Consider the following 26,444-nt stretch of genomic DNA (forward strand, 5'->3'; position numbering starts at 1 on the left):
TGGGAGGGAGAATTGGAGCCCTGCTGTTATCTGCATTTTAAAACATTTAAACACAGTCTGTTCACCTGCTTGGCACTTTGTGTTCTCTAGTAAGTCCCTCCACCCCACCCCTTCTAAAATAGCAACAACCCTGGGTCCTCCTTTGCTATTGCTTATATTCGCAGAGGACTGGTGTGGACACCCCAAGCCCTCTTCTCTCCTTACGAAGGGACTGTGCACTTGGCTGCCCCTGGGATTCCTCAGAACGGCAGACGAGCCAGTCCTCAGTCCTCGAAAGGTGAAGATAAGAGTGAGGAGAGGTCCTGTTTGGAGGAACCACTCCCACTGGCTACAAGATACATTTACATTTAGAGGGAAAGACTGCCCAGCCAAGAGTCTAATTTCCTTTCCATACCAAACAATAGCCCTTCTAGCTGCCTTCTGACCACATCACCAATGCGGGAGGAGTGGGGAGATCAGAGAAGGGGAGAAAGGACAAGGGTGACGGGGGCAGGAAAGGTCCGCTTTGGCAAACCAGCCCAGTTTGTTTCCAAATGGAGGGGATGATGGGGGCTTAGAACTATCTGGGGAAACAGGCTACCATTTCTCCTCTCTACAGACAGTTGTGAACCAGCGTGCTGCTGGTCACCTGGGGACTCTCTGCCCTAAGGACTCTCCTGTCCTCCCATTCTTTGTCCAGCAGCATCCTGTAGTGTCTCATCCGAGCTTCGAGAAGACTGAAGTGCAAAAAACCATGTTAGTGAAACCCTTGAACCTGGCTAGGTCCCTGAAGATTGTGCCAATGTCACCACCCTTGTGCAAGTCTGAAGGTGCAAGTTCATGGCCTCAACCAAACCAGTGGCGAGATGAGGACTGTTTCCACGCAGCAATTAGCTGAGAGTTAACAGGGGAGATGCACCAGAGAAGCAAGCCTCCAGACATTTCAGCTTGAGAACTGGGAAAGAAACGGAGGGGGCTAAACCTCTAGACTCCCTCACTCTGGGAGGGCTCCATGAGCAAGGACCTAGGGGAAGGCGATCCCTTTGACAGGGACCAGACACAGAGGCAGCTCCTTGATGCTCTATGGGGAATTCTGGAAGCCGTTAAGGTTTTCACAAGAAAATGGCCTTACAGCTATCCACAAAGCCTAGCCTGGCGTTCACAGCAGGTTGGCTGCTGTAACCTCTCTTTGCAAAGACAGCAAAGCCTGGGTGTCCGGCGGGCCCACAGAAGGATGTGAGTTGTTGTCACTGCTCAGCACACACTAGAGGGGGCATCAGAGAGAAGCCCAGGCAGGAGCTTCCTCAGCAGACCTGGTAACCACGGCCTCTTCAGAAGGCTCAGACCATAGTCTCTAGTCGTCAGCCCCTGGTGTCTGAAGAGCACCAGAGCACTCCTCCTCTAGAAAGGACATGCTTCTGGAACCCAGCAACAGATTCTACTCACAACACTGCCCCTGGGAGAATGAGAAAAGGTGCCCAGCCCACTGCTTCCCAACGAGTGGAGACAGTAACCAGGAGGACCCTGGGGTGCCAGCAACCCCCGGGGGGCAAGGACTTACACCAGAGTTCATAGTAGTAGTTGCAGCACTGAGACTGTCCACAGCAGTGTCCTGTGTCACAAATGTAGCTTTGATTATTGGTACCCACACAGGTTTCCTTATCCTAAAAAAGGAAAAAAAAAATTTAACATATGAAATTATAGCTTTTAAATGCCACTTTTCTTTTCATCCCCTTCTTCCTGGTTGTCTGCCCACCCTCCACCAAGACGGTCTATATCAATGTTCATTCCGTGAAGAAAAAAAAAAATTAGAACCCACAACAGCAGCAGATTGAAGAAAAAAAACAAAGGTTTATGAAAGGGTGAAGAGGATTCAGCACACAAAGCCGACCGGTAAAGAACGAAGTTTTCCTCAGAAAGGAAACAGATGCCCCACTTTCTTTATGTCCAAGCAGAAACACTTCATGTTCCGGTGTTACACTCAGCCGGTAAAAAGATGATGGTTCTCGTGTAATTAGCAGTCCTTTTTAAATAAAACCGGCTTTTCTGTGAAAGTTCCTGGAACCAATTAATGCAGTACATATTCTAGGATTAGCATTGAGTCAGTCATTCTGTCCTTCAAAACACACACTGTTCAAGGTTAATTACAGGGTGATTCCAAAGAGGGCCAAGTTAACTTGGCACTAAAATTCTTCACTCTTAAGAAACGGGGTTACCTGCCCAGCTGACCTCATCCAATTTCAATGTGCTAGATAATTTTTTGCTTATCAAATGATCTCTTGATGATCTTGACTGGACCTAGGATTCACACTGTGCCTTGTCAGGGACAGTTCCAGAAAGGGCACTGCTGAGTAACCACTCCGTGGTGTGCCAAATTCTATTCACAGCCCTGGTGGATGGGGATGGAGGTAAAGACGGTTTTTTGACATTTCACATTTAAGATATGAGAGACCCCACCAGCCAACCTGAACTTCAGCCCCACATGTACTGTGGACCCCACCACACATATGCTGAGACCTCTAAGTCTCAGGTGCTCTGTCTGGCTTTCAACATTTATTCTAAACAAGTAACACATCCATTTACTGGACACACTGTCTTTGTGCCAAGCACTGTGTTGGGTATGTGGGATACAAAGATGAATAAGACATTGTCCCCATCCTCAAGAAGCTCGGGGTTAAGAAGGAAAAAAAAAAATCCAAAAACAAAAAAACCCTGCTCAGCAGAGAAACTAAAACCACAGTATTGTATTTGCTGCTACTCAGGCTGACCCTGCCCACAGCATACATCCGGGCGGATGCCTGCCAGTGGAAACTTAAGTCACACGGTCAGTTCCTCCTCTCCTGGCCTTGCTCTACACTACACTGTCTACTTGGCCAAGGGTATAAACAAGGCACTCCGGCAACCGGCCACAGGGCTAAGGCTGGGTAGAGACCGTTCAGGCGCCTCACGTCACAGGGACGGGACAAGGGAGAGGCACAGCTAAAGACCAGATCCCGGGCTCAGGGCAGGTCTCTGCCACCAGGGGCTCAGGCATTTCCTGGTCTTTAAGAGCCTTATGGCCTTATGTAAAGGGGTTTGGGAAGAAGGAAACATGGGAAAGGCATTGGAAGGCTCTGACAGTGAGGGTTTCACAACATCGCCAACAGAGTTCTTCCCACCTCTGCCTCTTCCCACATCCACCATAAGCACGATGGAGGCGGGGGGCGGGGGGGGGGAGCGGTGTCCAGTCGGAGGTCTCCTCGGAGGCCTGGTGCACGTGGAGAAGGCAGATCTGGGCTCGCTTCTTTTGCTAGAACACACCCTCCCTGACTTCAGAGCAAAATGCTGCTTTCATAAGGACATCAAAAAGTTTCTCCCAAGTTTACCAGGCCCCAAAATGCCATTCTTCTGGCACTGGCTCGCAAGACCACAGTTCAAAGTGTCCACATAGTTTCTAAAAGGGGCTGTGCTGCCTACAACTCCAACACATGAAAGAATCCAGTGACACTTCTGCCTCGGGAAAATTCACCAGATGAGGTCCAGGCTCTGAACACAAGGCAGCCAACTGGTCCTAAGTGCGGCGTGGAACGGAATGCATCTGAAATCTAAACAAGTGGTATCTTCGTGACCTACTGGTGTCAGCTTCTCTCTTGGCCTTTCCATCCCCCGGCACAGGAAGCCTGGTCTAAACAGGACCCCGCTCTTTTTCCCTGCTCTGCCTCCACCTTCCTAGGGAGAGCCGAACTCTAGGAGCATCATTTAATCCAGTGTACCTTAAACACTTTCTACCCAGTAGATCTTGACCCCTGTTCTCCTTCCCCTGCCCCCTGACAGAGTTTGCAGGCTGCCTGGGATGGTCTTGGTGATGGAAACTGTCGTTCTCTGCCACAGGAGGAAGGAAAGTGGGTGGGTGGTTAAGGAAGACAAGACGTGGGCTCATGCACCTTTAGCAAGGAAGAAATGGAGGAGCAGGAGGGTACGTGAGATGGGGAATCCCAAGGTAAGTTCCTCCAGAAACCTACTGGTAGGAAAGGAAAATCCTGGAGCCTAGGGTTTGGCCCTGGCTCTCTTGGGTTTGGTCTTCACTATGGAGGACCAGGACATGGACACAGGGGCCCTAGGAGGAGTTAAAGATGCTCTCTAATGTCTCCTTCAACCCTAAGTCTTTATTAGCCTACCCACCTCCCATCCCCTCCCACAGAGGCCTTGAGTCAACACAAGGGCTCCTGAAATCTGTCTTCTCTCATTCAAAGAGATAGCAAAGAACAGCAGTGTGCAAATGCTGCCTGGTGCTCTTGCAGCCTTCCCTAAACAAGGAGCCTAATCATGGATTACCTGGAGGACTCTCAAAGACCTGTGAGGAAGACACGGTTAAGAGGCAGGCAGATCTGGGTCTAAAGCACAGCTCTTATACTGGGCTTATTAATTAACTGTGTGACCTTGAGTAAGTTACTTAACTTCTCTGAGCTCTTAATATCAATGTTACTCTGTGAGCCATTATTACTGGGCATGAAAGACCATCTAAACGGCACTCTGCATTCACTTAGAACTACTTTGGAAGAGTGAAGTTCACCGGCAACGTGGGTTGCTCCAGACTCATGAAGAACAGAAAAAGCAACCGGAGAGAATGCAGTGGATAAAGTTCAAATATGAAAAATTCTCAACACCTTTTATGATGAAGATTATTCTCTGCCTTGCTTCCAAGCATCTTCAAGCACTTTACACATATTATGTTGTTCAGGCCAAGTCTTGAGGAGTGGGCAGTAAATATCCCTCCCACTCCCTTTCTCCAGAGAGTGAACCAAAGAATGAATTGTGCTCTCCCTGTGGGCAGGAGCTCTGTCTCTTCACCTACCTCCCACATTCCCAATATGAGCACAGGGCTTGGCGCATAACGGTTTGCTTAACAAAACATCGGTTATTCAACCTGGGGTGAATAATATAACTAATGTGGACTGAGCACCTGCTATGTGCCAGGAACTGTTCTAAATGCCTTACATGTATTCCTTAATCTTAACTTGAAAGCAACTTATGAAGTGGGTAGTATCAGGAAATTGAGGCCAACAGAGGCTGAGTAACTTGCCTAAGGTCACACAGCTAGGGAGTGGTTCAATCTCTTTCATTTGGCCCCAGAGCCTGAGCTTTTACTAGTAAGCTTTAGCTGCCTTGGATGAGGTTATACTTCTTCAGTTGCTTTTTATACGTCAGTTGCTTAAATAAACCACTGAAAGCCCCAAACCAAACAAAATCAAAATTTTTGTCTTTGAAGGAAAAAATAAGGACCCTGCCCTTGTGGAGCTCTTTGACTTTGGGAATAGGATCCTTCATCTTCTACTGGACAGCGAGGAGAGGCAACATGCTCAGGACTCCTCCCTTTTTTGCTTGAAACGTTGTTTTTTCGTATACTGATTTTTTGAAAAGCAGAATGCTGTTTCATCCCAGTGTGGAATGTGGGACCTTCATTCCTTCCTTCAACATTTACTGAGTACCTGCCCTGTACCAGCAATGAACTGGATGGGGAACACAATGGGCAAATGGCCAAAACGGTCATGCTCTCTGTCCTTGTGGAGCTTGCAGTCTAGTGAAAGATGATAAAGTAATCACACAGATGAAACTACAACTAGCAAGAGAAAAATATATGATTTGGTAAGAGTTTACAAGAGATAAGACCTAGGAGTTAGTCATGAAGGTCCAGACAGATTCTGTGACAAAGGTAAGCTTGAACGGAGATCGCCAAGATGGTTAGAAAATTAGTAACCAGGGAAGAGGGATGGGGAGAACATTCTAGGCAAAGGAGATGGTACAAACAAAGCCCTTTAACTAAAAGGAGATGGTTGAAGAAGTAGGTAGGGAAGTTAGGTGAGTGGGGACCAGACAGTGCAGGGAGGTGACGAGATCAGATTTGCATTTTAAAGACAGCTCCTTCCCAGCCATTTTTTCATTTGTACAAAACTGCATAGCCAAAAAATTGCTAGAAATGTAGAACTTGTCATGAAGAAACTGGGTGAATAACACATGCTCTCACGCTGAGGTCTCTCATCTCAGGAATGATTGCGGTAATGACCGTCAGCATCCTCGTTTGTTATAGGTATGTGTCTTCAGCCCAGATTTCACAGCGACTGGCTCCAAGATACAGGGCACACATGGTCCTCAAACAAAAAGCACAGGCACAAAGAAGAACCAAGCAAGACCGACACTGAATTGGAAAGAACATTTTTACAACGGAAAAGGATGAATAGTATACCTTCTGCACATATGCAAAAAATCATCTCATCTCTTTTGTGGCAACATAAACTGTGGAACTAACAACACTTTCCTCAACAGTTTCCATCTCTTATAGTTGCTGTTCTCAGCTAAGCCACTGTAAAGGTCAGTTAATCAGCATAAGAACTTTCCAAGCGCCAGCACAAAGAGAGACACTGAGCAGTAATGGTTCCCTAAGGATGGTTTTAATCTGCCAATTTATGGGGCTGGAAAACCCTACTAGTAACTGGCAGCAGCATCTTCAGGTCCTTAGGAACGCACCAAAGTTTTAGAGTTTAAAAGTAAAAAATAGGAAAATTGAAATCGTTCACAGGTGTTAAAGGATAGGAGGACACTATCTTGGCTGCTGGATATGAATGAATTTGGAGCACAACTTCTGGCTTTCCCTACAGGGAGAAGGAAGAGTTTCTTTTTCTTTTCTTTTCTTTTTTTTTTTTAAGATTTTATTTATTTGAGAGAGAGAAAGTGAGTGAGAGAGAGATAGAGCATGAGCAGGGGGGAGGGGCAGAGGGAGAAGCAGACTCCCCACCGAGCAGGGAGCCTGACGTGGGGCTCAGATCCCAGGACCCTGGGATCATGACCCGAGCCGAAGGCAGATGCTTAACTGACTGAGCCAACCAGGTGCCCCGAGAAGGAACAGTTTCTTTTCTTATTTATTCATTCATTCATTCATTCATTCATTCATTCATTCATTCATGAGAGACAGAGAGAAAGAGAGAGAGAGAGAGAGGCAGAGGGAGAAGCAGGCTCCCAAGGAACTGGGAGCCCGATGCGGGGCTCGATCCCAGGAGTCCGGGATCATGACCTGAGCTGAAGGCAGACGCTTAACCATCTGAGCCACCCAGGCGCCCAGAGAAGGAACAGTTTCTAATCAAAATGTCCAATTCCACAAATCAAAGAACAAATATGTATTGATCTCCTCCCCACGTGCCAGGCACTGTGCTGGGTGCTATAGCAGCAGCAATGAGCAAGAGATTCTGGGGGCAGAGACCCTGCTTCTGTGGCAAGAGAGCTAGGTTGGTAACTTTAAAAATTCTTCTTTGCCAAAACTCCTAAAAATAGTGGCTATATAACAATATCCTTTTAATTACACAGCTGAGCTAGCAAGAAAGTAAGGAAGATCCTCAGGAGTCAAAAATGTTGGCGGGAACTAAAAAGTACAGTGGTAAATGAGGTCAGGCCTTTTCAGCTGCCCTGGAAAAGGAGGCTGTTTATTGCTCTTGGGCCCACCTGAAAACAGGAAATTGAAAATGAGCCCCAATATACAATGAGGACCCTCAAAAAGACAGAGCAAACTAGGAAAAAATTAGCCTGTTGGCACACAGTGACAATAAGAAAGCTCTGAACTGGAGTGCCGGGGTGGTTCAGTCGGTTAAGCGTCTGCCTTCGGCTCAGGTCATGATCCCAGGGTCCTGGGATCGAGCCCCACGTTGGGCTCCCTGCTCGGCGGGAGGCCTGCTTCTCCCTCTCCCACTCCCCCTGCTTGTGTTCCCTCTCTCGCTGTGTCTCTCTGTGTCAAATAAATAAATAAAATCTTTAAAAAAAAAAAGAAAGCAAGCTCTGAACTGAGAGGAAAAAAGCATCTGCTTTAATAATCTGTAACCACAGGTCTTTCCATAAGCTAATTTGAGATTTGAATAGTACGACTATATGGTCTGAAAATCCCCAAGGCAAAAATTGAACACAAAAAGTGGTTTCAGGCTTGCAATAACCCTGTGACATTTGGCAAAAGAAATACAAAACTCTGAGACCTACCCTCAATCAGGGCATGATTCCCATAAATAAAGCTCTGTTGAAGATGAGCTCACAACAGAAAATACAAAAACTTATGCAGAAATAAGCCATCGCAAACAAGACTTGGGAAATTCAACAAATAGGGTAAGACTCTCGGAAAAAAACTTAATAAAATGATCAGATAAGCTATAATATATAAGCATGTTTCAAATTATTGAAACCAAAAGAAAGAATGAAAAACATGAGAAACGAACATACTGAAGAAAACAGTGACCGAGCAGATTGGGGGGAAAAAATAAAAGTTACAGAAAAATCATTATTGAAATTTAGAAACTCAACAGATTGATTACACAGAGATCAAACCAAGTTAAAGAGAGAATTAGTGAACTGGGAAACAGATCTGAAAAAATTACCGAGGAAAGGGCTTACACCAATTAAAAGACATCATGGAAATGGAAAATGAGAATAAGAAGATTGAGAAGAAGAATATAGAGGAGATGTGATAAAGAGATGACTGAAAAATTCCCAAAGTTGATTAAAGATATGGAATTTTCAGACAATAATAAACTCATACGGGGGCACACTGTTTGGAACTATAGAACAACGACAAAAAGATCCTAAACATGTTCAAGTGGGGAAGACTGAAAATTAACATTAAATTAGAATTTAAAATAGTAATAATCTCCATGAGGATATAAAACAGGATAATAGGAGAAAAGGTTTTAGATGGGGCAATCAGGAAAGGCCTCCCTGGGAAGGTGACATCAAAGTTGAGCCCTGAATGATGAGAAGGGCCCAGATGAAGGAGACCTCTGGGAACAATGTTCCAGGCAGAGGGAATGTCAAGTACATGCAAAGACACCAATGCAGGAATGAGCTTGTTGTGCTCAAGGAAAAGAAAGAAGGCTAGTGTGCCTGAGCACAGTGAATCTCAGGGAGAGAAGTGTGAAAAGAATAACTGAGAATTTGGGAAGAGGCCATGCCTCGTATGCCCTACACCACAGTTAAAATACCATAGCTTATAAATTCATTGTTGGCTATAGTGTTGCCAGATATATGAATAATATCAAAATATTTCTGCAATTCGGGCGCCTGGGTGGCTCAGTCGTTGGGCGTCTGCCTTCGGCTCGGGTCATGATCCCAGGGTCCTGGGATCGAGTCCCACATCGGGCTCCCTGCTCAGCGGGAAGCCTGCTTCTCCCTCTTCCACTCCACCTGCTTGTGTTCCTGCTCTCGCTGTCTCTCTCTGTCAAATAAATAAAATCTTTAAAAAATATATATATATATATTTTTGCAATTCTTATGATTACTTTTCAACCTGGGACTCCCCCACCCCTTTTTTTGTCTCCCTGCTTTGTGACTGCTACTACAGAGTAACAAAATCAACTTTCCTTCCAGTCTTGAACCAGGAATGGCTTTCCAGAAAGTAGACCAAATTCTAGCACTATACATCTACTGAACCAGAGTTCTACTGATTTTGATAATACTCTATAACCAAAGGGCAAGAGTCTTTATGAACAAGACAGATTTGAAATGGCTAAATGAGAAAAGACAGCAAGCAACTTTAACTTAGAATCAGCCATTTTTATTCTATCTTAGAATTTTTGAATTCTGAAAATGCAGCACTTTCAGGCCCAGGTCCTTAAAAAAAAAAAAAATTTTTTTTAGGTGATCATAAAAAACACTCTTTAAAGTTTTGTGGCTTTACACCTATATTTTACAGTAAGGGGCGCCTGGGTGGCCCAGTCGGTTAGGCCTCTACTTTACACTCAGGTCATGATCCCAGGGTCCTGGGATCAAGCCCCACATTGGGCTCCCTGCTCAGTGGGGGGCCTTGCTTCTCCCTTTCCCTCGGCTGCTTCCCCTGCTTGTGCTCTCTCGCTTGCTTTCTGTGTCAAATAAATAAATAAAATCTTAAAAAAAAAGGTTAGTATCAGTTTTTCCCTAACACTAATGATTTTAAGCTGTTTGAAGAGCTGAGGGAAATAAGTAGAATCGTTCAAGGGCACACATTTTGAATTGAATGTAAAGAGATTACAGAAGAGTTGGGGGATGAAGGAAAGTAAACTCAGGCAGAGGAATGATCAGCAGGAGTCCTGACATGTTGTTTCCTAACCTCCCTTTTTTTTTTATGATAGGGCGTGTCAGGTACTACTTTTGTATCCTTCACAATATGAACTATACATGACAATTACTCCTTTAATCTCTCCTACCTAAAAGAGCTCCGTTTCATTCTTTCTGATAAAGGGCAAGCCACTGCTAAGAAATTAACCCAGACTCTCTGCTTTGTATGCACTGGGATCTTAGGAATCAATTTTTATGCTGTTTGGTTGAGTTCAGTAATTTTCCTGGAGGACAATTAGGCTGGCTAGGTTTCTCTAAACAAGCCAATATATCTAATCTGGTAAAATTCAGCCTCATCCCTCACAGATGATAGTATGTTTTACCCCCAAGGGCTCTAGCCTCCAGTTCCCTGGGCTAGAGAGCACCCACTCTCTAGCTGCAAAGACTGGAGCCAGTAACACTGGAGAAAAGCCTAGAACCAATGTGGGCGGCAGTTGCTTCAAGATGTGGCTGTGGTGTACACTGTGGAAGGGGGTCCTGGGGACCCCTGCTGTAGCAGCGGCAAGGGTTCACTGACTCCCACCTATGAGGGTCTCATGGAACAATTCTGTCTGGGGACTCCCAAAGACTGGCACGCCCCAAGGGGTGAGGATGGCAACAGTGAATCAGAATGAATCACGGCATCTCACAAATAGCGAATTTGCCCCAAGGTAGCAATGAACACACTTCGATAATAAATGGAACAAAATAGAGACATGTTTCCTGAAGTGTGGTCCACAGGCCCAAAAATCACCTGGTGTATTTAAGAATATAGGTTAAGAACTTCCAGGGGTTCGGCTTATATATATTCAAGTTTGAGAACCACCATCCTAGATTTATAAAAACGTACAATACACATAGTTCTTGCCTCTGAAAGTGGAATGGTCTAACATTCTTTTTCTAGAATCCCAAGCACATCCCAAAAGTTACCCCCAAGAGTAGCCACTCAGAATCAAGGCCTATACAATCATTCATATGCTTTCTGCTTCACTCCATAAAAAAGTACATGCAGTAGATCATAAACATAAACTTTATAAAAAAAAAATAACGTCAGTTGCAGTCATATCCACACCAGTACTGCTGCGTTGCAAACTGGATCCTCATTAAATAGCCCCCAAACAGAGCAGCCAAAAAAGAAATTAAAATCCATTTCCTGTGTTGCTATGAGGAACCTGAATAACAAACTCAGAAAAAGCCACTTGACCCTGGTAGGAAAATCCCAGAGCACAGATCAGAAGTTGCAACATAGTCCATGGTTTTATTAAAGGCTACTTGTCGATGTCCTAGACGTCCAGGCCTGTGGGGTCTTGCTGGCTGGAGCAGCTCAGGACATTGGGTTAATGTGCCATTCTTTCACCCCGGGACACTTAGAAGGAAAAGCAGTCCTGCCTTGAGGTATCCCCAGCAATCCCTTATCAAGGGCCTCTTCTGCCACAGAATAAATGCACTGAGAAGTACGGCATCTTCAGCAAGGGCTGATGCAGACAGCTAAGGGGCGAGATATCAGCACTTAACAGAGCAGGTGGCACTCAGGCAGAGCAGGAGGGCGATTCAGCCAACTATCATGTGTTCATAGTTGGTCCCATGAGGGCAGGTTCTTTCCTTCCTACATTGTATCACTGCATCTCCTGCCTGAAAGCAGGGATTGCCAACTGGTGGCCCTCAGACCACAACGGGCCCTTAACTAACGAGTTCTATGCCCACATGGTAACTTTGTTTTTCAACTTTTAAAAACGATTGATTGATTGATTGATTGATTGATTAGAGAGAGAGCAAGAGGGAGGGAGGGAGGGGGGCAGAGAGAGAGGGACAGAGAAAATCCCAAGCAGACTCTCCACCAAGTGTGGAGCCCCACCGACGTGGAGCTCAATCCCAGACCCTGAGATCATGACCTGAGCCAAAATCAAGAGTCAGACACTTAACTGACTGAGCCACCCAGGCACCCGTTTTTCAATTAAAAAAAACAGTGTAATTAACGGGGGTACTTGGGTGGCGTAGTCAGTTAAGCCACCAACTCTTGGTTTCAGCTCAGGTCCTGATCTCAGGATTGTGAGATGGAGCCCCTCATGGGCTCTGCACTCAGTGCAGCTTCTGCTTGACTCTCTCTCCCTCCCCCTCTGCCCCTCCCCTCCACTTGTACCCCCTCTGTCTCTCTCTCTCTCTCTCTCTAAAATAAATAAATCTTTAAAAATAAAAATGGAATTAATGGTCAATTTTTTTTTAAACCAGCGAAAACAGGTTTATTCAAGAATAGAGAATTACAATCCGAGACAAGCAAGCTGTGGCAGAACCATAGGCAAGTCCGTAGCGGTCAACATTTTCAAATGAAAAAGAATCATACAGAAACCAGAGTCCCAGCTTCTCTTGCAAATTCCGGGCCCACATTCCCTAAGCAGCATATCAGGCTGCTCACAGATGTACACGGGCTCTGGCTCCGCCTCAGCCTCTCCACAATCCCGGCTGTCCCTGAAGCCCATCTGCTTCACTCAAGCTGTCACTGCCTGGCTCCTGTGGGCATTTGATTAGCTCCTCCTGCTCTCAAGTTCAGTAATAGATGTTCATCCCCTCACCTTGAGGTTAAGGCATGCTGCAGAGACCCAAACATCAACAGCAGACATGAATTTTCCACACTGATGCTCGAGCAACATCTTGCACACGACATGTAAACAGAGACCTGGACAAAGAGGGGGACCCCTCTTTGCTGCATGAGAGGAATATCTCTGGACAATCAAGAAAACCTCCTGCCACAATACTCAACAGGCTGGAGAAAACCAAGTTCTTCCCAGTGACTGTATTTATCAAGCATTCAGCTGGGCATTTTTACTTATGTTTTCCACACAGGCACCAAGGAAAGTAAGGCCCAGAGTGGCCACATAGCTAGAACAAGTTGTCTGGACCTAAAGCCCAAATTGTAGTGGAAAGTATTTAATGCTTAGGGGTTATCCTAAACTTTTATGCTAGATGCTGACAGGCACAAAATGACAAGAGAGGGACTTTGCCTTTGAGGAACTTTGTAATAACCAACTACGTTAAAAAAAAAATTTGATGTTTCAGTTCTTGTTGCTGAAAACCTTCCCGAAATATTCAGATTTATTGTGTACCTTAATTAAGTACCATCTAATCAACAGGATTCTTTCTTTAACAACTTACAATGTGGCAAAGCCTCAGGGTCATAGTTTGGAACAATGATATATACACAACACTCACATATAAAAGTAATACATATAAAACACACATTTATATAGGACTCTCAAGGTTTTCAAGCTTCTTTAATAGCCAGCCTCGCATCTGAGCCCAACACTCAGCACCTGTAAGATGTCAGAAGGGCTACGACCCTCATCTTATAGATAAGGACCTGCCAGACTCGGGACTGTGGACACCCTGGCCTTCTGACTCCGGGATCAGTATTCTTTCTATGACTGGGTTCTAGCTCATCAAAGTCTTTGCTAAATCTTGAAAATGGCTCTTGCTCAGATAAAATACTCACTTCTCTGCCCGGAAAGAGGTATGGCTTTCAAAGGTATCTGAAATGCAGAAGGTACCAGTAGACTTATCACTGAGGTGCTTTAAAAGAGATTCACCACAGTTTCATTTGACAGAGAAGAGCACATGCAGGATCTCAGAGATCTTCCTTACTTTAAGCAAAATTCTAAATTTAACCCCATTTTTTTCCTCAGCAGTTCCATCCCACTGCAGCAGGCTTTTGTTGGGAGCAAAAGAAATAATAATGGGACTTGTCTTGTCTGCTGTCTGTCTAGAGACCAGTTCCAGAGATTTATTTCCAGTAAAAAGTTCAACAATGTTCAAGGAAACTATTTACTTCTACCTGGGACAAAGTGTCACATTAAAAATGGTCTCCCTGGGCATGTGATGTAATGAGCACTGGGTGTTATATAAGCCTGATGAATCACTGAACTCTACCACTGAAACTAATAATACACTATATGTTAATTTATTGAATTTAAATAAATTTTAAAAATATTATGTATTTTGTAAACAACAACAAACTCCAATATCTATGCCACAGAAACTTATTAGCATGGCATTATGCAAAAATATGCTAGAAATGGAATTACATATCAAAGATAATGCTCTTAATATTAAAAGTAGTGTTTTCCATCTGTCTTGCATTGGGATACATATATTTACTGTCAAAAGCCTGCCTATAAATTAGGAAAATTACTAAGCTTATCACAAATTGATTGAATATTGCTAAATACTGGGGTGCCCGGGTGGCTCAGTCAGTTAAGCGTCTGCCTTTGGCTCAGGGCATGATCCCAGGCTCCTGGAATTGAGCCCCGCATCAGGCTCCTTGCTCAGCTGGGAGCCTGCTTCTCCCTCTCCCTCTGCCCCCCCCCCCCAGCTTGTGCTCTCTCTCTCAAATAAATAAATAAATCTTTAAAAATATAAGTAAATAAATAAATGAATGAATGAATGAATGAATGAATGTATGTCTCCCTGGTAACAGATACAAGATTAAAAAAAAAAAAATCTTCAGAATGAACTTTCTGAACTCTAAGACCTTACACTTAAAGATTAAAGGAGTGGCTCAGTCAGTCAAGCATCTGACTTTGGCTCAGGTCCTGATCTCAGGGTCCTGGATCCTTGATCAGCCTCTGCGCTTAGCGGGGAGTCCACTTCTCCCTCTCGCTCTGCCCCTCTACCACCACCCCTGCCCCTGCTCGTACCCTCTCTCTTTCATGCTGTCTCTCAAATAAATAAACAAAAATCTTAAAAAAAAAAATAAAGATTAAAGGAGACACCTGATGACTTAGAAAAAGGGGAATTTACTATTTTATCAGAGATACGCACAAAATAGACCCAAGTCCTAGCTATAGGCACTTGGCTTAAAATATGGCCTGTTATTGAAATAACTGTGGCCTATTTGTTCTTTAAACTACACAAAGTTATTTGGGCACTACTGAGATCCCATCCTTCTCAAAGTGGTTATCCAGATTATTACTATCCGGAGTAAGAGATAAAATACCAGTTCCAGAAGGGCTTGATCTTAGCTACTGGCCATAAAAAATTAACTCCATACCTGCCCTTGATAAGACATAGGACCCGCTGATTAGGGGCAACCAAGATGTTAAGATTCTAAATCTCTGGGCAGGTAGTTAATACATATTGCAGCAGGGAGAAGTACATCTATTTTCCCTGTATTCAAACATCTCAGTCCACTTTCCCTGAGCCTGTGACTTCTGTGACTGCTCCCTAAGCAGACTGGACTCACCATCCATCAGTAATGTCTAGCCATGAGTTTCCCTGCCTTGGCCCTACTGACACTTGGAGCCAGGTAATTCTTTTTTTTTTTTTTAAGATTTTATTTATTTATTTGAGAGAAAGAATGAGAGAAAGAGAGAGTACATGAGAGGGGGGAGGGTCAGAGGGAGAAGCAGACTCCCTGCCAAGCAGGGAGCCCAGTGCGGGACTTGATCCTGGGACTCCAGGATCATGACCTGAGCTGAAAGCAGTCGCTTAACCAACTGAGCCACGCAGGCGCCCAAGCCAGGTAATTCTTTGTGTAGGATCCCTGGCCTCTACTCACTATTGCTGGTAGCGACACCCCAGGTTACAACAATCAGCAACACCCCAACATTGCCAAATGTCCCCCAGGTAGAGGGGGAAAATTGCCCATAGTTTAGAACCACTGTTCCAGCCAAACTGCTCTACACGATTTAGTGCAGAATCATGTTCTATCTGGTCTTGTTGCCTGATTGCCTCATGGGCCCCCCAACCATTCTATAAATTCCCCAGGAGCAAGACTGATGTCAACCTCACAAGTGCACCTGCCCTAGCAAAGGATCAGACATGCAAAAATCTTCAGAAAGGTGCTGACGCTGCCAACTGACAGTCAAGGAACCCAAAGGGCTAGTCCTCCCCGTGCTCCCTGTGCCGCTTAGCTACAACGGAACAAGCAGTGGCATGAAGGGAGCCTCCAAGGGTAAGACCAAGGCTGTGGAGATGTGATTTTGCATGACCGCTGAGAGACCTGCCCATTGGCTCTCTGGCCACGATAGGTTTACCGTCACCCAGCAATCGGAGCCCGGCCCATAAATCCAGAACCTCACCTGGAGACGGGGAAGTGATAGCACAATATATTTTTGTTGGTAGCCTGCCATGGCCTATCCTGGGCCTCCCCACCACACTCCAGAGCCACACCCAGAGGAGTGGGAGGTCACAGGTGTGAATACACCACTGCCTGTACATAACCAGGGATTTCCAAACCCCTGATGAAAACCACAGGATCAGATGGGCAGTATGCGAAACCAAGAATGAGACCATGTGTCACAGTTTAGTGGAAGAACTTGAGAATGTTGTGTTAAGCAAGAAACCAAACAATAAAAATTTCCTGGCCTCCTTGATGCAATGCCCAAGGGAACTTATGTCTTATGTGCAACACAGACCCAGCAAGCCCTACGGCACTTTCAGGAAAAGAAGTCACTGTTATCCTTCAGTCATCCTCAAGGCATGTCTCCCTGTCTCCTGAAATGCATACAGCTTTCCCCTACTGCCCTTCCTCTCTGAGTAAAACAACAAGATAGGTCAAGTAAGTCACCTCCCAGGACTGAATCACCATTTCCAGCAACCAGCAACCAATCCCCCTTACAAGGTCCAGGATTCAAGTCTAGTTGAGCCCAGCCCAGAGAAGCAATGGCTAGAGGCTACAGAGGCGCACAGAAATGGCTACTCACTGTTGCTACAAATTAGCAATGGAGTCAAGAAGTGCGAGGGAAGGAGAGTTAAGAAACTAGTATCTGGCCGCTACAGAATTGGGGCAGAAAAAGAAATTTTCTAGCAGTTTTTAAAGTAGCCCCAAATTCTTGCTCCCCTGGACTAAAATTTACCTCTTCAAGGAAAAGGGGTGGGACGGGGTGGGTCCAACTCGTGGGATATCACTGGAGGAAGTAAATGTTTTCTTTGGCTCCATGCTGGATAAAAGTTTCAAAATCAGCAGATACAGTCTTCTTTTCCACTAAGTTACTGTCCAGTCCACTGGTTTCTCTTTGCTTTGATAACAGCAGTGTGATGAAAAACAAGCCACATTCCTCTACAAAAACAGCTTCTTGCAACAGAGATGGTTGGGGGTTTAAAAATCCATCTGAGGGGCTCCTGCGTGGCTCAGTTGGTTGAGCATCCGACTCCTGATTCCGGCTCAGGTCACGATCTCAGAGTCGTGGGATTGAGCCTCGTGTCAGGCGTCAGGCTCCGCACTGAGTATGAATCCTGCTTGGGATTCTCTCTCCCTCTGCCCCTCCCCTGCCTTGTGCTGTGTCTCTCTCGCTCTAAAATAAATAAATAAATAATAAATAAAATTTTTAGAAAAATCCATCTGAAAAGGCCAAGATAAGAATCACCTCCTCCTACCTTTAGGTGACGGTAGGGAACTGAGGTGCTCCATGGAGCTGTCACTTACAAGATTTTTACACAACAGCGCCAATGAGGATTTTGGCTTCAACCTCTGGTAGTACAAACAAGTGTCACCTTGGTGTTTGCTGCATTATACACAGACAGTTCCCTTCCAGACAGGGTCTTGCTTAATTTGTACTGAACCTTGTAGAGAGAGGCTAAGCACACACAAGGGTAGGTTATGTCGATTGGGACTCAATACTTGGTTGTTGGCAGAGCGCAGGGCACACAGGGGGAAGGTCTGGCAGATTTGGGTGCAGGTACCATACCAAAGGAACATACAAGAGGACAACATGACTCCCTCAGCCCTGGCCTCCGGTGCTGCCACAGACACACATTAGTCGTGTGATACTAAAGAGAAAAACTTCCTGAGCTTGGGTTTCCTCACAATAGAAAGAAGCTAAGACCTCCTCCCTCATGGTGGCTGTCATGATGAAATAACAAATAACAAGCAAACAATATTACCACGTAATGTTGGCTAACATTCAGCAGGTTAGGGGTTAAGTTAGAAGTTGGCAAATTCCCTCTTCCCTCTCCGAGTGATGGCTCCCATCCTGCACCTGTAGGCTGGCTTACCACCGTGGCATTTTCAGTGTTGTCCTTGTGAGACCCTAAGACCTCTTATTAGGCCAGGGAATAGCTGGGGTTCAACATTCTGGTTGCCCTGTTACATTCAGCATCGGGCCAATCAAGGGCCTGTAGTACCAGCTCCCACTATCTAGACTATAAATAGCCCCTTGGGCCAGGGGTCTCTGTCCATGACATATTCCAACACAGGCAGGAACACCCCAGTTTTGCTGGAGACTACTCACTTCCAGCATCAAGGATCATCTCACTTCAGTGAGGACAATTTGGGGGAGAGTGGGCCCGTCCCACAGAGAAAGGCAACATTCTGAGGTGCAAGATACAAATGATGATTGTCTTGATGGATCTACAGCCTGGACTCCATGGGCCAGCAGTTGCCATCAACTGGTCCTTCCACCCACCTGCAGTGCAACCGTGTAGACTACTGGATTGTGGACGGGGCCACCTACAGAAAGCCCCCTCCCCACACCTGTGAAATCACAGCACCCTGTCCCTCTCAAATGGCACTCACCACCACCTACCCATCGTTCCAATTACCCTGAGCACTTACTTCCCCTGCCTGACCATAAACCCCTTGAGGGCAGGGATAGAGTTTATGTCTTTGTATCTACAACATGCTTTGAATGGAATATGTGCACAATACCTTTTAGATATAGCATGTTAGTCCTAAGAATCTGCCTGCATTATGAAATCAATGCCTTCTGAATCAAACATGAAATAGAATTCATTGAAATCAGCAGACTAAGGATGTTCTGTTACAATCTTATTCTCTGAAAGTTAAGTTTACAGGATGGCTTCTCTCTTAACCAGAAAACTCATTTTCTGATCTCGCCAGTTAATAAAGGGGTAAGATGCCCAACTCTGTGGGGTATCTAAACCCTGGTACACAGTACCATGCCCAGAAAGTTTGGCAGGTGACTCTCTTCTGAAGTTTAGCTCCTCTAAGCACAAAAAGACTGCTCTTTAGTCAACACTAGTTTCCAGTGAGCTGTCTTAACTGTCCTTTGCATGGAAGAACTAATATAGCCTAAAGCTTAACTGCCCTTTACAGACACTGAATTCATGCCACTCTCATAACCAGACTGAAGGGCCCTAATGCTTTCCTCCTTCTCTATGTCAAAAAGGACGCCAATGGTGGTTGGTGAGCCAAAGTCCTTGTCTTGCTTCAGGCATACCTAGTACTGACTCATAGATGACAGTTTCCCTTCTCATCTACAGGAGAAAACAAAAACAACACTCCCAACCTGGTCTGTTTGGAATGCTCTTTCCCCAGATCATATGTCTGGTAAACTCCTACTCATCCTTCAAGACTCAGATCAGATATCACCTTCTCAAGAAAGCCTTTCATGCACACCACTCTCTACCCTCCCCTCAACCCTCACCCCCTTCACCCCCCACCACCACCCCTGCACCTGACTGAGATGCTTTCCCACCCTCTGCTGTCCTAGGGCCTGGGCATTCCTGTTATAGGCAGTTATCATGCGACTATTTCCATGCTACTAAATCTAGTGGAGCAGGAGGTGCTCTCAAATTGCCAGAAACTAGCTCAGTCAGAACCACCTGGAGAACTTCATAGAAATGCATGTTCCTGGGCTCTGGCCCCAAGACCTACAAAATCTACATTGTCATCAGCCCCACTCCCAGGTGATTTTAATGCATTTTGAGAACCACTGCAATGAAATATGAGCTCCTAGGAGGTTAAGGGTTTGTTTGTTTGTTGTTTTTAATCTTTATTTATCTTTGCATCCTTTGTGTCAGGTCCGCATTCATTAAGTGTTCAAATCTCCTTGTAGTGGCATTATTCAGTAGATGCTGCATGCATGAGAGTCTTCCACAGAGTAAATGCAAATGGGCACAAAGAGACGAGTGTGTCTTAGCTGGAACCTGGGCTGCCTAGAAACAACCTTCGGATAATACGCCCCAACTAAAATAATGCTCTTCTCACACAGGCCTTGGGCAGAGCAGTCTAGGTAGTGAGAGAACTCCAGGCTTTAGAATCAAAAGACCAGGGTTTAAAAAGAAACAAGGGATGCCTGGGTGGCTCAGCCAGTTGAGCATCCAACTCCTGGTTTCAGCTCAGGTCACGATCTCAGAGTCGTGGGATCGAGCTCCACGTTGGGCTCCAGTCTCAGCTCAGAGTGTGCTGGAGATTACTGCCCTCTCCCTCTGCCCCTCCCCTGCTCATGAGCCCGCTCTCTCTCTAAAATAAATAAATAAAATATTAAAAAGAAGAAAGAAAGAAAAGAGAAGAAAAAACAAAACTTCCATTACCATTTTCCTAGCTAGCTGAGCAACTCTGGGCAAACGGTTTACCTCCTGTAAGCCTCAGCATGCACCTCCATAGAAGTAGAATCGCACTACCACTTAAGACAGGGTTGTTATGTGGATTAAGAGAGAAAAAAATGTATGAAAGTACAAATGTATTATGTATGATAAAGACCAATAGCATATATATTTTTGTCATTTTTTAAAAACAAAATTATCACCAAGTAATGTTTAGAAAGCTAGCTTTCCCATAGCTCCAGTAAAGAATGTAGTAACATTGTCAGACACAGAAATGCTAGAAATACACAAAATTATGTAACCAAAAACAGTCAAAGTTTTTATAGGCAAGGTCTGAATCACAGAAGGGGTCTTCAAGAGGACTTCTAGTTCAACCTTCTACCACGGATTTGTTCAGAAACAAGAGCTTAAGGGGTGCCTAGGTGGCTCAGATGGTTAAGCATCCGATTCTTGGTTTCAGCTCAGGTCATGATCTCCGGGTCCTGAGATCGAGCCCCGCGTCAGGCTCTGCGCTCAACCTGGAGTCTGCTTAAGATTCTCCCTTTACCCCTCCACTCACCACCCTCCGTCGCCCCTGCGTGCGCACTCTCCCTCTCTCTCGCTCTCTCAAATAAATAAAGCTTAAAAAAAAAAAGAAGAAACAAGAGCTTAAGATTCCCCTGCTGTTGATCCGAGATGCTCCCCAAGACCACCAACCCAGCCCTTCACTCGATCTATTGCATCCTCTCAGCTGAGAGGAGGTGACTGGACATGGGCCCTCCTCTTCTTGTGTCCTCAATATACAAGATGACTAGCATATTGGTATAGTAATCAACAGCCTCCCAACCCCCAGTCAGCTCACACTGGTAGACCTGTCCACTCCACCCTCCACCTCTGGTCCTCAGGCTTCTAGTTTCCCATACCCTTGCGGTACTATGGGGTCTCACATCCCTTAGGGATGAGTACATAGAAATAATGGTTACTTTTTTACTAAATGCCTAGCTCAGCCAGCCAAGGTGCTCATGTTTTAAATACACTCTTTTGTGAAAACCCCTCAGTAACTCTTCCAGTAGGTTTTATTATTTTCATTTCAAAGATGAGGTTCAGAGCAATTAAGCGGCCTGCCCAAGACCCTGGGGGAGCCAGGATTTGGACACAGGCCTTTCTGGCTCCCCTGCCCTGCTCCTTCCACCTGATCACACAGTCTCCACCTCTCCCCCTGACATCCGACATACATGCATGGGATGCTTCATCCAGCTCATTTCCAATGCTGCTCAAAGTCCTCACCAGGGCTCACTCCACCCACAGGTCAAAAGGACAGCCTTTCTTGGGGGACAGAGGAGGTGCTCGAATGCCCCCCACACCCACCCCCTGGCCTACCAGCTACACCCTTTGGTGCACACTGCAGATTAACAAGAGAACCGACAGTATGTATGGAGTGAGCTTTTCAGAGACACTGACTTTTAAAGAATTTGGGGCAACCAAAGGGAGATTTGCTCACCCAGCACTTTTCTAACAGTGAGACGAACCCAGCAGCCCCTAGTAGCACCTCGCTAGGCTTCTGGTTTGATCTCATCTGTGGCTTTTCCTCACCCAGGAACAAGCAGCAGAGGGTGTGTGTCTGTCCCCACCCCCTCTTACAGCCGCTGGTTACAGTTACACATTCCGATACAGACATGCCTCTCAGACCAAAGGGGGGTGGGGTAGCCAACTCTCAGAAGCCCTGGAATAAATAGTTGGCAACAGCTGTGTTCTCAGCAGACAGCAGTTGGTCTCTTGCTACTGTTTTCTCATTCCACACTAGGTTACAGGCTATAATTTAGTGCCCCTACTTCAAACAGCAGTTCGTAAAGCAATCAAGACTCTGCCACAGGGATCTCTTGGCTCTGAAAAATCTGTCAGGAACGCCAAAATGTGGCCAATCCCACCCCTATCCCTCTGAGATATCCAGGACGTCCCTGAGCCACACAGCCCTGACCACACGCCTACAAGGAGAAAAAGCCTCTGGGAGCCCTTCCCTCTAGAAGATCCCTCTCCCCCCAACTCAGACTCTCTTTAGAAGGAGAGAACTGTTAAGAAATCTCTGCTAACTAACCAAATCAAAATGGAGAAGGAATAAAAGCAGTTTGGATCAAGAATCTAGTCTGCCTCTCCTCTCCCCTCAGCTGTTTCCTCTGTGAGGCTCTGGAAACAGCTTTATGGTATCTAATGGAAAATCAGAATGGACGGCCCCAGAGACCTCAGGGATGTAGGGGGTTAAGAACAAGGTGGCTCTGGAAGTAAGGAGCAACTAGCACACAAGAAGAGAAGCCTGGAAATTTCTGCATGGGAGCTGGCCTGCTCTAGCTGCAAGACATTTTTCTCAAAGGTTCCCTCCACCCAAAGCAGTAGTACAACAAAACAAGCTCCCACCCTTCTTCCCTGCCCAAACCCGATCCACGGATAGCCAGTTCAATTACCTGTCTAAGACCCAAAAGGAAAGGCATCCTGCAAGAGCATCGTCCACACTAACGTTTGGAACAAAGGGCTTTTAAAAAGTTAAGGTCTTGGAACGAGCATTTCCCCAGGTGGGCCTGCGTGCTCCACGCAGCCCCAGTTAACCAGCCTTCCTTAGCAAAGAAGAGAAAGTAAACAGAGTCCTGGGACCAGGCAGGCGCTCTCTCTCCTGCTGTCCTCGCTACTCCCCCCCGCCTGGCTCCGACCCACCCCCACCTTCTCGTGACATATCTCAGACGCAGCAAAGCCCAAGCTGTCTGCCAAGGGGGAAATGACATCAGTTCAGGCACAGCAGAAAAAACTCCAGACAGCTGCTGTGGAATACTGAGGAGGATGTGCTGCAAACCCATGATGGCCAGCCCAGGACCCTACCTAGCCCTGGAGCCTGAGACATCAGCTCCCCTCAGCTCTGAGCTGACTCCGAGCATATAAATCAAATCCCTCCAGCTGGAAAGAGCCACATTTCTCTGAATAAGTACTGGAGACTAGAGCTCCCAGGCTATTGTTTCTCCTCCTTGGGAAAGAAAATCATGCCCAGTGATTTGTCAGTTTCACAGAGACTTCTCTGCCCCCACTCCCACCAGAATCAGCACTCAGTAAATAACAGTTGTATTAAGCCTGGCTATCCCAACCTCCTCTGGAGATTGAGGCAGTTAGCAGGGAGGGCTTGGAGGCACCTTTCCCCATCTAAGGTAGGACATGCCATCTCGTACGCTGACCTCTGGAGCCCTCGCTTCTACAGGAGAGTTTATATTTCATAAACAAACTGCGCATGTACAGGTGCCAACATCTTTCCTCACTTGTCTTACAAAAGGTACAACAAGTCCCACGGCAGCCTCCAAGTTGCCAGTAAAGCAGATCATCTATATTTAAACCAACTCTTGCTTCTGAAAAGTTCACCACCCTAGGTTCGTCATGCTTTCTTCTCTAAGCTCAGTTTTATGGAGAAAATGGCTAACAGCAAGCTCTGCACAAGAAGCAAAGGCCCGGTGGCTGGCAGCTGGTGTAGGCCAGCTCTCCTCTGGCCACCCTTCCCTAAAAAACAGGTCTCGGCCTCTCTCCCCGGCCCTAAATACTCCATCAAAGACAACACTCACAAAGAACAAAAGGTTCATGTTTGGATTTGTACTTGCAGAAAAGACTCCTTTTGGAGGACTTTATAAATCCAAAGTTACTTTCTAATAACTTCTTGGGCTACAAATTGATTCTATTTTTCCACCACTCAAAGCAAGTGTATCTCTTTCTATTTTCTGCAACAGTTTTCTTCCAGTGATATTCATCAAAGGCTTCCATGGGAGTGGCATGGTGTCCGGCATGATGACCCAGGTAAATCTGAAATGACCTGCAAATTAATATCTCTCACCCCCCACCTCGGACAATAAATTAGGGGCACACAACACTTACAGCATGGTGAGTTGCCAACAGTACTTTTCAATCATTAGTGAATCCAGCCAGACACACAATGTGCTTGCTGCGGGTCTCCCACTGATGGTCAAGGTCACACTGACTTTCCTGACAAGGAAATGAATGAGCCAAGCCAGCTGAGCCATTTCCTCGAGGCTCATGAAAAGAATGAACCTCATGAACCGCAGCCTCACTGCTATGGAGAGAGAGGGGGAGTGATGTGTAGAGAGCAGTAGCTCCTGCTGTTGCAGGTGTTTCGGGGTTAGGGGGCCATTCTTCAGCAAATATGTATTCTCAAGACGAGGCCACAGAGTCGACCCCATGCCTTGCTCTGCACAAGAAGCAAATCTCACCCACAGGCCAAATCAGCAGACAGGAGGACAGGAGACAGGCAGGCCCGGATATCAAGGCACAGTTTTCAACACCCTCCTTTCATTTCCTCAGTCCCCTGGCTATCACTGACCACCACAAAACACATGCAGCATTATGACTCTTGTCAGCCAAACTGGAGGGAAGGGCATCTGCAGCCCTTCCTGGGCAACTCTGGTCTGAACTTACCTAATAAGACAGAGTGGCACCTGCAAATCTCTGGAAAGAGTCCCATCGCGTAAGTGTACTTACCCCTTCATTGCACACCTACTGAATGCCCACAGTGTGCCAGACACTGTTCCAGGTGCTGGGGACACTGCAATGAGCAAAATACTCAAGGACCCCTGCTCTGATGGGTTATGGAAGCATTCCACATTTCTAAACAACACTCATCAGCAGTGATCCCTGAATAAGTGGAATTGCAGAAAAATTACTAGAAATCCAAAAATAATTTTGTAAAAGTTCAATCTAAATTATCAAAATTACATCATAGACTTCCCGATTTTCCCCTAATGAATCATCATCCTTTTATGGATGTAATTCAAAGCAGTGTTTCTAATCAGCAGCTGTCTACTTTTATCTTCTTATAAGATTATAAAATCCAAAAAAATAAAATAAAATAAAATCCTGTGTACAAGGCAGAGTTAAACTCAATACATTACACCTAGCACAATATCACATACCCGAACAAAGTGATTACTGATAATGGCTTCTTTCTCACTAATCTTCTCCTTGACCCTCCCACCAACCCCTTGCTGACTAACCCTCATTGAGCACTGAAACTTGGGGGAAGTGAGGAGAAAAAGAGACTGAACTGGCAAACGTGGGCATCCTTAGGAAGAAAAATTCACTTTTTGCCATGTGACCACAACCCAGTGACAAAGTAGTCAGCTTTGGGATTTCAGAGGCAAGATGATCATTAGCAATTTCTACTCATCTGAAAAAAAAAAAAGGTCCTTTTATGTAAGTGACCCAGGCTCATGCATGATAGACTAAAGGTAAGTCAAATCCTTCTACAAACAATTTTAGTCATCTGCCTGACAATGCAGAATTTAATTCAATGCTGAATTCACCAACTTAAAAAAAAAAAAGGAAGTCACACTATACCAGAATTAAGCAGGATTATGTTGTCAAAATGTTGCAGTTTAACAACGGTCTATGGGCCCAGGCAATGTCTGAGCCCCCCTTCCACTGACCCAGCCCCTTCCTCCCCAATTTAGAAACCCCCCAAAGATAGTAATGCTGGATTCTGAATAACTTATTATTTAAGAAGATACACTATAACAGTGTATATGTTCATGGCTAATAGAATTCATCCTTTCACTGTAGTTGATGTAAGAATCTTTTGGCAATATCTTTCTAGGCACCCTATACATTTATAATCTTTAAATTCAGGGATGGAGGCGGGGAGAGTTACTTTTTCAGTACTGACAATGAGCCAGACTCTGTGCTAAGAACTCCATTTAACCCACATTGTACTTAACACCACAACAAACTCATGATGTAGATATTACCCCTGTTCAGTTGCAGAAACTGAAGCACATGGACACCTTGCCCCACGTCACACAGCTAGCAAGGGGAGAGCAAAGATGTGAATAAAGCCTCTAGCTCCAAAGACTCTTTCCTTGACAGTAATACAGGTATCATGGTATTAGACCAAAAGTTACCAATGAGGCGAACACCAGAACTGAGGGTTCAGCTGACCATGGAGCAGACATGCACATCCCTGGTCAGTGCTCCGGAACCCTGTTTTAGAAGAATGCCACTTACATGGCTCTGATAGTTGTATTCCGGAGCACAGCGGACAGGCCCTTAGGCCCCAGGATGACCATTCTGACCCACTTTGGAGCCCGAGTTCT

At 45.6% G+C, this 26,444-nt stretch overlaps 1 protein-coding gene across 1 annotated transcript in view; it reads right to left on the reverse strand.

Annotated features, from left to right (window-relative positions):
- Window positions 1-26,444, reverse strand: part of WBP1L (WW domain binding protein 1 like) — a 56,839-nt gene that overhangs the window by 12,725 nt on the left and 17,670 nt on the right. Inside the window, exon 2 of the mRNA XM_028098473.2 lies at window positions 1,541-1,643. Coding sequence (XP_027954274.1) covers window positions 1,541-1,643 — 103 coding nt within the window. The remainder of the gene's footprint in view (window positions 1-1,540; window positions 1,644-26,444) is intronic.

The sequence above is a fragment of the Eumetopias jubatus genome, unplaced genomic scaffold (genome assembly GCF_037043125.1).
Source record: "Eumetopias jubatus isolate StellerSeaLion01/CBP00866 unplaced genomic scaffold, mEumJub1_p1.0 scaffold_17, whole genome shotgun sequence".
Classification (NCBI taxonomy): Eukaryota; Metazoa; Chordata; class Mammalia; order Carnivora; family Otariidae; genus Eumetopias; species Eumetopias jubatus.